The 12387-nt window shown below is 56.1% G+C and overlaps 1 protein-coding gene across 1 annotated transcript in view; it reads right to left on the bottom strand.

Moving 5' to 3' along the window:
• ACSF3 (acyl-CoA synthetase family member 3) overlaps positions 1–8352 on the bottom strand; it is a 67917-nt gene extending 59565 nt beyond the window's left edge. Inside the window, exons 1-3 of the mRNA XM_059824831.1 lie at positions 8325–8352; positions 4251–4982; positions 2616–2771 (exon numbers count right to left, since the gene is read on the bottom strand). Coding sequence (XP_059680814.1) covers positions 2616–2771; positions 4251–4952 — 858 coding nt within the window. The 5' untranslated portion in view covers positions 4953–4982; positions 8325–8352. The remainder of the gene's footprint in view (positions 1–2615; positions 2772–4250; positions 4983–8324) is intronic.
• Positions 8353–12387: the final 4035 nt, after the last annotated feature.

Genomic DNA, 12387 nt, shown 5'->3' with positions numbered 1-12387 from the left:
TCTGGGGCTCGAACCGTCTTCTAACTAAGAAAAAAAGAACATTATTATTACCACCGAAACAAGACTGGCATCTGTATCCACAACTATAAGGCATGCCGCAAATTATGTAATTTAATAAACACTGTAATAATAAAGTATTTATTTTGTATAATGAAGTGTTAGTGATTAGAAACCAAACACACATTGGGCATGCTGCTGCGGTTTCTCTTGAACCCTTGCCAGTATCACTCAAGGCTAAATATGTCTGCAGCAGGTTGAGAGTAAGTTCCTAGCCTTGTTTTGATCAGCCTGTCAAGTGTTTTAGCTGCCATTCGAGTTTCTTTATATCACACTATAATTGGCTGCTTTCTCAAGGTGCAGCAAAGGAAACAAGTACACAGCAAAACTCAAGCTCCTTTTGGAAAATCCTCCACTGAAACTCCGCTGCTTTTCTGAAAGCTGATTTCAGTAGCAAAGGGCATTTTGTAAACAGCTGGTGAAAATAGACTGGAACTGAAAGGCAGCTTGCATTAAACTCCACAAGAAAGCCTTATTTACCCTCATGTGCTTTCTTTGTAGTGTCGATCAAACCACTTTCAGCTCCCAGGGGAGGCCCTCGGAAAAATAAAGGGAATAAGAAAAAGAGAAAGCAAATGACGTCCTTCACAGCCCGAATGCACCTGAGAGCCCTCGGAACAGAGCTCGCTGCGGCAGGCACGCTTGCCACGCCGACCTCCCTGCCCAAGTTCAACCTTCAGGGTCAAGCAGACGCCCTCCAGCACCGTCCCCACTTGCCCTTGCTTGTCAAATCTGGGGGAGAGCTTTGATCAGAGAAAGCAGGCGGGGTGTCCCGCTCCCCCGCACCTGAACCCATCCTTCAGCCTCAGCTCATTGATTTGCAGATGTCGGGAGAGAGCAGAGAAAAACACAAAGGTATGAGGGACAATCCATCACCGGTGGCACAGGACGTGGAGAAACGCGCCCTCCAGAGGGCTTGGCTTTGCTTCCAGCACGCTCTTCTGCCACCTCACCAGCATCACCAGGGCTGGGCACCCTCCGAGCCCTGGCTTTGGTGGGGCACACATCCCTGCTGCACCCTGAGCTTTTGGGGTGACGCCCTAAAGACGGGTTGGCAGTGACCACTGAGGAGACAGCGCTGGCTACAGCTGCCAGGGGACCTTCCTGCTTTCTTCTACCATAGCATCCTACCTATTTACCCTGGAAACACCAATGCAGAGCTGCTCTTCTGGGATTCTGGGGCTGTTCCCCGTCGAAGGATCAGAGCTCGGGCAGCAACTGGGTGTTCAGGTGTCAGAGCCATCTTGAAACAAGAAAGGAAGCGTGCATTTTCTGTGGTTGCTTCTTCAAGAAGCAGAAATAAGCAACGAAGAATCACACGGTCCTGCAGTCGCTCGGATCAGAGCCCAGGCTCACCCTTGCCTGACAGCAGCACAGTCAAAGGCTTCTGGGTGTATCTCACACCTTTGCACTTTGTCCCTTCAGTGTGACGAGGCCACCCAGCATATGAATAAACATGAACAGGTAAAGCAGCCTGTTTAGTTACAAAGCACAGGCCTGACAGACTCTCTTCACTTTCCCAGGGAGTTCTGTACCAACAAGGCACACCTCCTTTCTGTTATGAAGTGGCACCAGCACCTGCAAACCCAACCGCTCCCTTAACAGTGACGCTGCAGACTCCAATGTCTCTCACACCACCCACGATGCCAGGGGATGTAGATGAATGGTGCTGGATCTCAGGGGCCAGTAACTGTAGGAACTGTTCCACCTTACTGTTGGTTGTCCTCTTTCTAGTCCCTTTTCTTCCTCTCTTTAGGTCGGCTGCCTGCCACCGCAGCAAGGAACAAAAGCAGCAGAACGCTGGGACTGGCATTTCCCCTCTCAGCTAGAAAACAACATTGTAATGTGTCTCTACTGCATTCAAGTAAGGTTTCCCTCCTGCCACCTTTCTGCCAAGGCTGCAAAAAGCTCTCGATTTGCAAACTCTCTCTCATATCGCTGAGTCTAAACCGACAGATCTGTTAACACTTGTTTCTCCACAGAGGAAGAGCAATGTTTCCATGCAAGTGACAAGTAGCAGTATTTCTCTCACCTGGGCCTGCAAGAAACTCTAAAGGCTGTGTTCTGTCATGGAACGTAATATAAAACACCGAGGACACAGGATAGGAAGGGAAAATGGAAGCTACTAAAAATTAAATACCCGACAAGCAGCATAGCTTCAGGCAGCACACCGCTAATATGCAAAAGAAAAGTCCAGTATTTCCACCTCTCCTGGTACTAGAAAATTAACAACCCTTATTCTGGGTGCAGATGCTCTTAGTGGGTACTCAGAAGGGCCCACCTCCAGTCAGAGACCCTCAACGTCACGAGGAGGGGCAGCGTAGCGTTACGATTATGTATGTCACGCTTAAACAAGTTGTAGCCTCCAGAAGAGCATGTTTACCCCAGACTGTGTCCAACCGAAAGCGGTTTTTAACAGATACTTTGTGAATCGCATGCAGCCAGTGGCTAAAGAGGCTGGAATTCTTTACAAACTTATTTCCAAAGTTGCTCTAATTACAATGCATGGGGTCTTGCTGCTGAATTTCAAAGACAACACGCAATCCCTCCAGGCTTACCATCTGTGCGTTGAATTTGGGTAGCATGATGCATGTCGCTCCCACCCAGAGAGGACAGAGGAGCTTATTGATCACCCCGTGGACATGATGTAGAGGCAGCACGTGCAGAATAACATCCTCCTTCTTCCACTCCCATTTTTCAACCAGCCCTGTGGTCTGCAGAAGAAAACATACAACCCAGCGTTAAGGCAGGAGGAAAGACTCTCACTGCTTGGAAAGCCCAAAGTATCCAGGTCCCAGATCCCCCGGGCACAGCTGACAGCAGAAATCCCAGACCTTGGGGAATGACGCCTGGGCACAGAAATCTTTGCTTGTGCTGACCCTAAAGGAAATTCCCACCACAACAGCAAAATACGAGAGGAACACCTCCTGCACCTTATCAGTATGTGTCTTCATATACATCGGCAAAGTCCTTCCTTGTTACTGAGAAATAAATAGTCAACAATGATTTTAAGTAGGACCTACAAAATTACTAGCCTGGTGCTGCACAGGCAAAGTTGGCAGAAATAGTAATCAAAAACCTAATTTTCCCAGAAGTCTGTTGACATGGTTTGGACACCGACGACATTGGAATTTTAGCATCTCTAAGAGATAGTCAGCAGGAGCAGAAAATCACCATCTGATAAAGTAGGCTTCACGCTAGTTAAAAAATATTACTATATCAAGCTTTTAAAATAGTCTGCTATGAAGGGATAATTATCTAAAGTGTTAGACCTCAGGCTTCTGGGTGAACAATGCCCTTCAGAACCCAGCATTAGCAACTGGAAAGCTTATTTCCAGCCATCTAAAAATAAAAAAGCATTTGAACAGTGGAATTTCATCATGTCATTCACAACGCTCTTCCACAGGGCAGGGAGCAGGTTTTAGGCTTTCTGTAAGACGGCACAAAAGATGGTGACTGCTCAGGCCGCCTCCCAAATGATCGGCATATTTGTAAGGGAACAGATTCTTCGCCCAATATAGCCAAGCCCTGGCTCTATCCATCAAGGCTTTCACACCACTCCCGACACTGCAGTATCTGAGCACCCAGAACAACGTAAGCTCTCGGAGGCATCCGTAAGGCACAATGTATTCCCTGCCCTTTCTCCCTAATGGCATGAGTCTATCAGTTGCAGGCAGTGATAACCAACTGGTGAGGCAGTCAGCAGGCTCATTCAAACTTTTAATTCCTTTTGGCTCAGAGAGCTAATGGACTTTTTGCCTTGGGGATATATAGCTGAATAATGCACAGACTTCACATGGTACTGTTATGGGCTGGGCTAAGTTATATTCTCATTAGGGGCAAAGACTCTTTCCTAGTCACAGCGAAGAAAAGCAAACTGCGAAGAAAGCAGTCTTTTTACAACAGGTCTCATCCCTTCTGCTTTCCAGGAAAGCAGGGAGAAGAGTCCATCTACCCCTGGCTGCAGCTGCAGCACAGCAGCACCAAAGGACAATGTTTAGAGCCTCAAACCCTCTTCTGTGTGTTCACCTTCAAAGCATTGAGGACTTTCGAGATACAGCCCCACAGCTCTGTACAGGAATTCGGCTGTGGTAAGGCATGTTGTGCTTTGGGGTTTGCAACCCCAAATCACCTCTGAAGGCCAAGACCTCTGTAGTTTGGCACGAGCTTTGCAGAGGGAAAGCAGCACTCACCACGGCTTGCACGTTCTCATGGGTGCTGAGGACACCTTTCGGTCTTCCCGTCGTCCCACTAGTGTAGATTATCATGGCTCCTCTGTCTTTCCATGAGGAACAGGTTGTCAAGGGACCCTCTTCCACTGCTGCATGACTTGCAGATCCATCACTATGAGACCTAAGAAGCGGCAGAACCGGGACTCCCAGCTTCTCAGCGCTAGGGGCTATTTTCCCCACATATTCCTCTGCTGCGATGACTAGAGCGCTCTGCGAATCCTGAATCACGTACTCCAGCTCCTGCACGGGGTGTTTCTTGTAAAGGGGCACTGCTATGCCCCCGCTCATCCAGGAAGCCCACTGGGCCACCACATACGAGGCATCATTGGGACACAAAAACGAGATCCTCTCTTCCTTCAAGTCCCTGCTGGAGCACTCCAGAGCTCTACAGATCTCCTGGGACAAGCGTAGACTCTGGCTGAGAAGGTCCCTGTAAGTGTGCTCACCGTTTTGGTCAACGATTGCAATTTTATCACCGAAAGCCAAAGCCCGAGTGAAGACAGGGGTGACGTCACTGCTGTAGGCTGCCCGTGCGGTTTGCAGACCCCTGCGGGGACAGCCAGCCCTCTTCTGCCCACGCAACCCCCACCTGCAAGGGTGCAAGTCCCGGACGAGGCATCGAAGGGGCCGGCTCACTTGGGGGAAGAGCAGGGAGACCAGCATCCTGCCAGCACCGCTTGTTTTGAAGTGATTCTGCAGAAAGCAATTATAGGAACAGATAAGTATGTGCAGCGATTACCCAGGGGTTTATTCCCACAAAGGAAAAGTGGCAGCCTTCATTTGAATAATACCCACTGTATTATTAATGTTTATGCTTCAGACTGCTGCATCCCCAGTGCGCTAGGCCCTGCCTGGATGGAACAGGAGACAGAGACCCTTCCCTACGCAGCCTCTGCATCCCTAAAAACCAGTCTGACTTTAATTATGAAATAGTTTTTATCGATCAGTAATATTAGGACACTAAGTAGTGGCTACTTGGGGTGCCATTGTAACTCAGTGGGACCAGCATTTAAAGAAGTTAAGAACAACAGTACCTAGCTCTCAATTTGCAGTTCCCACCACTGTGGTAAAACACTGCCTCGCTCCGTGCTTTGAGTTAGGCAGCGCGCAGCTAGACACGAAATCCAAGCCTCCTAAGGTTTAGCCCAGTGGAGGACTGTTTCCCGCGTGAGCTTTCCTTCGAGCAGTAGCACATCTAAGTACAGGAAAGCGCCCAAACCCTCCCACCGCTTCAGCTCAAAAGCTTTTTACGTGACCAAGAGGTTGACAGCTCCAGAACAGCCCAGCAGCAGGAGCCCTCCCCGCGCCGAGCAGCTGGTTTTCCCAGCAAACAGCAGCAGGGAAGCACAGACCCGCACACTCTGACCCGTGGGTTTGTTACTTCTGAAAGTACCAACCGTGCAGCACCCAGAGCCGGGCAGAGCATCGGGACAAGCTCAGCGGTGGCACCGGGGCTCCACTTGCGCAGCCAGAACTTGAGCTGAGCCCAGCCCAAGCGTCACCACAGCCCAGCCGCTCCACCACAGTGGTGACATGATGCACAGGGGCATTTCAACAGAGAAAACCTCCAACGGGGAACTGGAAGGCGTACCAGGACCATTAAAGGCTTTACAGGAAGAACACGGGCTGGCACAAACGTCACGCATTCTGCCTTTGTGCTTAGGCAGCACGATGACATCAACCTATCCGCTCATGGGAGAAGTTAGCGAAAAAGCTTTTGTGGTAACTGGTAAGAAGTCCCTGAAGTTTGCTCTTTACCCCTCCTTTCATCATCTTCTCCCTTTCAAAGGGAAAGGTTTGTGTAATAGTATTGGACACTGCTTGGAGCACCTCACTGAAGCATCAGGGAAAAAGTTAACGCACAGTGCAAAACCCCTAAGAATATAATGGGGAGATAGACCACAGGAACACTTTGCAGGGGGGACCGCTGGCACACCACAGATGAGAGGAAGAAGCGATAAATTGAGATGCCTCAGAAGAATCCTGACCCCCCTCTGCACAGAGCCTGGAGCTCCGGCTGGAAGCTCAGCAAGAACAAGCACCCTCTCCATACAGACACTGTCACCAATGCCAACAGGGGAGCGGAGAGGAAAGAACAGGGCTGGGGCAGAAGAAAAAGGGCTTTACTGCACAGCCTATCTAATGGCTGCTATTAAACACCACCACTGAAGCATCCCCAGAGAGATCCTATGACAAGAGGAGATAGCCAAAGGATGACAGCTTCTCACTCTGTAAGAGTGTATGTGACACTTCTTTGATGCTGGCAATAACGACTTTTTACAAAGTTTTTTTTATAAATGCCTATTAGTGGAGCAGCTCAAGTCAAATAGCCTCCCAGCTCAGCTTCCCACCATGGGGAGGAGCTGAAACAAAAAGGATCCAGAGAACTGGCAGCTACTCAGGGACGAGCTGAACACAGCTTAAACCAGCTCAGGCTGCTCAGACATGTCCAGGGGCAGCACCCCCTGACAGCGGCAAGTGTTTATTTTTGCCTAGACGTAGCTGTGAGCCCCACAGCCTCTCCCATCCACCTTCAGATCATTTCTCCAGCCAGACGTCGGCTTTGCATGTATTTTCTTTTGCATATCAACCTCAATTTCTGCTTCTGCAGAAGAAACTTGTGATTTAGTGCGGAAACATCTGGGAGGGGGAGAGGCTTTAAACCCAGAGCGTGGTAACCATGTGCGCTCATGACATATACCATGAGGACGGAAAAAAACAAAACAGGTCATGACAAAGCTCGCGTGACATCTTTCCATTTCTCTGTAGAGACTAAAATGTAAAATAAAGAGAGAACACCATCCGTAAGCTAAACCAAATCACCTCCTCCTAATCTCCGGCCAAGGCCAGCTCACTGGCGAGATGTTAATGCCCCAGACGTTAAGACGGGCATTAATTGGAAGCGACCGTTTGCCAGGATCACACCGTGTTCCAGGCCAGCGCAGCTAAGTGCACTTGGCGGACTGGCTGTTCCTTGCATGGCTCCGGAGCAGGTGTTAGCTGCTGCTTTAGAACAGCGCCTTCCAAAAATGACATTATCCCCTTTTCAGCACAGCGCCAGTCCGGGTTTAATGGAACAATAAACAGCAGCACCTTTAGCCAGGCCTGGGCGTTTACGGACTTCAGAGAACTCATGTTGACTGGGTGCGTGCAGACTTACAGACACTCGGGACAGGGCGCAGCAACACCGGGGCGGTTTCCTTTATCTGCTGTTGCTCAGGAATAACTGGTAACACAAACTCCGGCAGAGCATCCCTGAATATGAAGTTTGGCGCTGGGGACCACGGGCAGACCGCGGCAGTGCAGCGGATGAGTCTTTGCTGCCTTGAAAGGCTCAATCCCCATCCTCCTATGGCTAAAACAACAAATGAAAGTGGACGGGGAGCTCACGCCAGCTCCCGGCACGCCGAAACTGCCGCGAAGCACGGCGGAGCTGGAAGCCACGAGGCTGAAGGGCTGCAGACCCCACAGCCTGCGTCTCCCCGGGAAGGACGGGCGTTATTCTTCCTTCCCCCAGCCAGGATTCCCACCCTCCAGCTCTCCGGCCCTCACCCCGCTCACATCGCATCAGACGGCGGCAGGGAAAGCCCTCGCCCTGGGATGCCCGAGCGAGGGCGGGCGAAGCCCGGCCTCACCAGGCCGCAGCCGAGGCCCAGCGCTGCCACACGCCGAAGGCACCGGCGGCCCCTCACGCCCCGGGAGCGAAGGGCCGGTGCGAACCCCCGCAGGGCCCGGGGTCACAGCCGAGCCTCGCCGCTCGGAGCCTGACCGGAGCCGATGTTTATGACACTTTAATTAAAGCCAACGTTAATCGCGGCACCGGGCGGCGACACCCCCACACACACTCTCCCCCCCCCCCCCCCCGCCGACGACGCGCCCCAGTCACAGGCCGCGCAGGCCAGCGGGCCCCGCCGGGAAGGAGAGCCGGGCCCACGGGCACCGGCCCACGGCTCGCCCCGGCTTACGGGCCCGGCCCGGCCCGCTCCGGGCCCCCGCGCCCCGCTGCCGCCTCCCGCAGCCCCGGCGGGGCCTCACCTGGCGGCGGCCCCGCGCACCGGGGGACCGGTCCGGCCGCGAACCGGCTCCGGCGGAAACACGGCGCCGCGGCCCGCGCGTTCCGCCCCGGAACCCCCCCCTCCCCCCCCCCCCGCACCCGTTTTATGGGGAATTGGCCCCAAACCGCCCACTGGGGGCGGGGCCTGGGGCGCCGCGGGGCCGGCGTCCCTCGCGGGCGTCGCAGCGTGCCTTTGACGTCACTGCGTTCCCCGGCAGCATCACCACGGTGTCCTCTGATGTCACGGCAGGCAGCCGTGATGTCACGGAGCTGCAGCCCTGCCCGGGGGTTGCGGGGCCCGTGCGCCCGATCAGCCCCATCTCAGCAGGGCCGAGGGATGGCCCAGGGCCCCGCGCAGAGCCCGGACCCACGGGGCCGTCCGGGGAGGGACAGACATCCCGGGGATGCACAGGCTTCCACGGACAGACAGGTAACCCGCGGACACACAGACATCCCATGGACACACCGACATCCCATGGACACGCAGACATCCCATGGACACACAGACATCCTGGGGACACACAGACATCCCATGGACGCACAGACATCCCATGGACATACAGACATCCCAGGGACACACAGATATCCCATGGACACACAGACATCCCGGGGACACACAGACATCCCATGGACGCACAGACATGCCATGGGCACACAGACATCCCAGGGACACACAGATACCCCGTAGACACACAGACATCCCATGGACACACCAACATCCCATGGACACGCAGACATCCCATGGACGCACAGACATCCCGCAGACACACACACATCCCGGGGATGCACAGACTTCCATGGACAGACAGGTAACCCGCAGACACACAGACATCCCATGGATGCACACATAACCTGCAGACACACAGACATCCCATGGACACACAGACATCCCATGGACGCACAGACATGCCATGGACATACAGACATCCCAGGGACACACAGATACCCCGTAGACACACAGACATCCCATGGACACACCAACATCCCATGGACACGCAGACATCCCATGGACGCACAGACATCCCGCAGACACACAGACATCCCATGGACACACAGATATCCCATGGACTCAGAGACATCCCGCAGACACACACACATCCCGGGGATGCACAGACTTCCATGGACAGACAGGTAACTCGCAGACACACAGACATCCCATGGACGCACAGACATCCCATGGACACAAAGATATGCCATGGACACACAGACATCCCAGGGACACACAGATATCCCGTAGACACACAGACATTCCATAGACACACAGACATCCCATGGACGCACAGACATCCCATGGACACACAGACATCCCGCAGACACACAGATATCCTAGGGACACACAGATATCCCATGGACACACAGACATCCCATGGACGCACAGATAACCTGCAGACACGCAGACATCCCATGGATGCACAGACATCCCATGGATGCACAGACATACCATGGACGCACAGACATCCCGCAGACACACAGACATCCCATAGACACACAGACATCCCATGGACACGCAGACATCCCATGGACGCACAGACATCCCATGGATGCACAGACATCCCATGGACGCACAGACATACCATGGACGCACAGACATCCCATGGACGCACAGACATACCATGGATGCACAGACATCCCGGGGACACACAGACATCCCATGGATGCACAAACATCCCATGGACGCACAGACATCCCGGGGACACACAGACATCCCATGGATGCACAGACATCCCATGGACGCACAGACATACCATGGACGCACAGACATCCCGGGGACACACAGACATCCCATGGATGCACAAACATCCCATGGACGCACAGAGAGCCCATGGACACACAGACATCCCATGGATGCACAGAGAGCCCATGGACGCACAGACAGCCCAGGGACGCACAGACAGCCCAGGGACGCACAGACGCCACCGTGGTGGCACATGGCAGCTGAGCTGGAGCTCCCCGGACACAGCAGCACCACGTTCCCCTCCTGCCCCGGCCCCGTGGCCGCATCCAGCATCCCTGGCCGGGATGGAGCGAAGCCCTGTGCAGGGCTCGGGCAGGGGCTCGGTGGGCGCCGGGAAGGGGCCGCGGCACAGGACAGCCGGACGGCACCGACCCCCACCGCAGCCCCGCGGCGCTGAGCGGAAACCCAGCCTGTTTTATTATTTTTAGCCGGTCCCGCTGCAGATTTGCATTCGCTGCTGCAGCAACAGGGGACGTGTGGGACACACCCGGGGGCATGGGGACAGCCGGACCGTCTCCTGAAAGCTCACCGGCAAGGCCTGGCACATGGCCGGCGGCACCCATGGGTGATGGGTACAGGGGTGCAGCCGTGGTGGGATGGGGTAGGGCTCCCCGCACGGCCTTGCCATCCTCAGTGCCGTGATGCTGCCGGTCCGGTCGCAGCATGGGCAACGCAGCAGCGCCCTGCACAGAGGCACATAGCCCTTGTGCCGTGCAAGCCGCCATGTGCCAGCCCTTCTCCGGTGGCACGTGTCCCGGTGCTGTCCCCTCCCAGGCCCTGCAGCCCGCTCCTCCGCTGGAGCCTTGTTTTTCCGGCTGTGCGCGGCGGTGCGTGAAGCGGGGCGGCCGGGGCGACCCCCACCCACCGCCCTCAGGTGTGTTTCCACCCGGGGCCGGCGGCCGGCTGCCCAGCGAGGCGCAGCGGGGCTGGGAGCGGAAGCGGGGACAGGAGCCCAGCCTCGGGCAGAGCCCGGCCACGGCGGGGTGTGCACCCACCAGCCGTGCTGCACGGCGCCCTGTTGCACGCCTCCTCATGGCACAACTCCCCGTCGCATGGTTCTCCTTGTTGCACGGCTCCCCGTTGCACGGCTCCCCAGTACACAGCTCCCTGTTGCACGGCTCCCTCCCTGTTGCACGACTTCCCAATGCACAGCTCCGCGTTTCACGGCTCCCTCCCCATTGCACAGCTTCGCATTGCATGGTTGCCTCCCATATTGCATGGCTCCCCGTTGCACGGCTCCCCAGTACACAGCTCCCTGTTGCACGTCTCCCTCCCCATTGCACAGCTCCACGTTGCACGGCTCCGCATCGCACAGCTCCCTCCCTGTTGCACAGCGCCCTCACCATTGCACAGCTCCCCATTTCACAGCTCTCCATCGCACGGCTCCCCAGTGCACGGCTCCCTCCCCGTGGCACAACTCCCCAGCGCGCAGCTCCCTGTTGCACGGCTGTTGCACGGCTCCCCGTTGCATGCCTCCCCCGTGCAGAGCCGCTGCAGGAGGGACCCCTCACACCCAGCAGCTCCGGGCCGGCCCCCAGTGCCAGTGGGTGCCCATCTCCCCTCCGGAGGGTTCAGTGCACCCCGTGCCCACGTGCTGCCCTGCAGATGTGCCCGGCTCCTGCCACCGCCGCTTTCATTCTCCTTTTCGCACTTGCCATCTGTCACCGGCCTCTCCCGGTCCCCGCAGGCTGCCGGGATTAACCCCCCCGGGGGGGAGCAGGGGTGTGTGCCCGCAGGGGGGTCTCTGCGGTGGTCCAGGGGATGCCCAGGGCTGGCAGGGACAGGGTGCATGGTGTGGGGACAGGGCTGTGGCGGCCGTGGATGCGTGCGCCAGGCAGGATGCTCCTCTGTGACGGTGTGGCCCCTCCACGATGTGCGAGGACCCCTGCCCCGGGGGGGGTGACGGGGCTGTGCTCCCCCCGACCACGGCGGGCTGCCGGGCCAGCTGGCCGCGTGCGCAGCAGATGTCCACCCCGAGCCACCCTCTGCCGCTCTGTCCCCCGGCACCTGGTGCCCACCAGCCATCTGGAGTCGGCCACGTCCCCGGAGACGATGCTCAGCCCTGGCCGTGAGCAGCACCCGGCCACCGCCGTCCATCCGGGGGGCTGCCGGGGCCGCACGCTGCTCCCCAGGGCCGGGAGGGAGGGAGCTGCTCCCCGGCGATGCCGAGCCAGACCCGGCCATTGCCAGTGCTGCGGGGAGCAGGTTATGGTTTATCCAGCAGCGGCAGTGCCAGCCCGCCCTGCACCGGCGTTTGGCTACACAGGGAGGGGCGCACAGTGCCTGGCCCTGTTCTCCAAATCAGAGTG

This window comes from Gavia stellata, chromosome 15 (genome assembly GCF_030936135.1).
Source record: "Gavia stellata isolate bGavSte3 chromosome 15, bGavSte3.hap2, whole genome shotgun sequence".
Taxonomy (NCBI): Eukaryota; Metazoa; Chordata; class Aves; order Gaviiformes; family Gaviidae; genus Gavia; species Gavia stellata.
The sequence above is the reverse complement of the archived record's forward strand: the minus strand, read 5'-3'. Positions and strand labels throughout refer to the sequence as shown.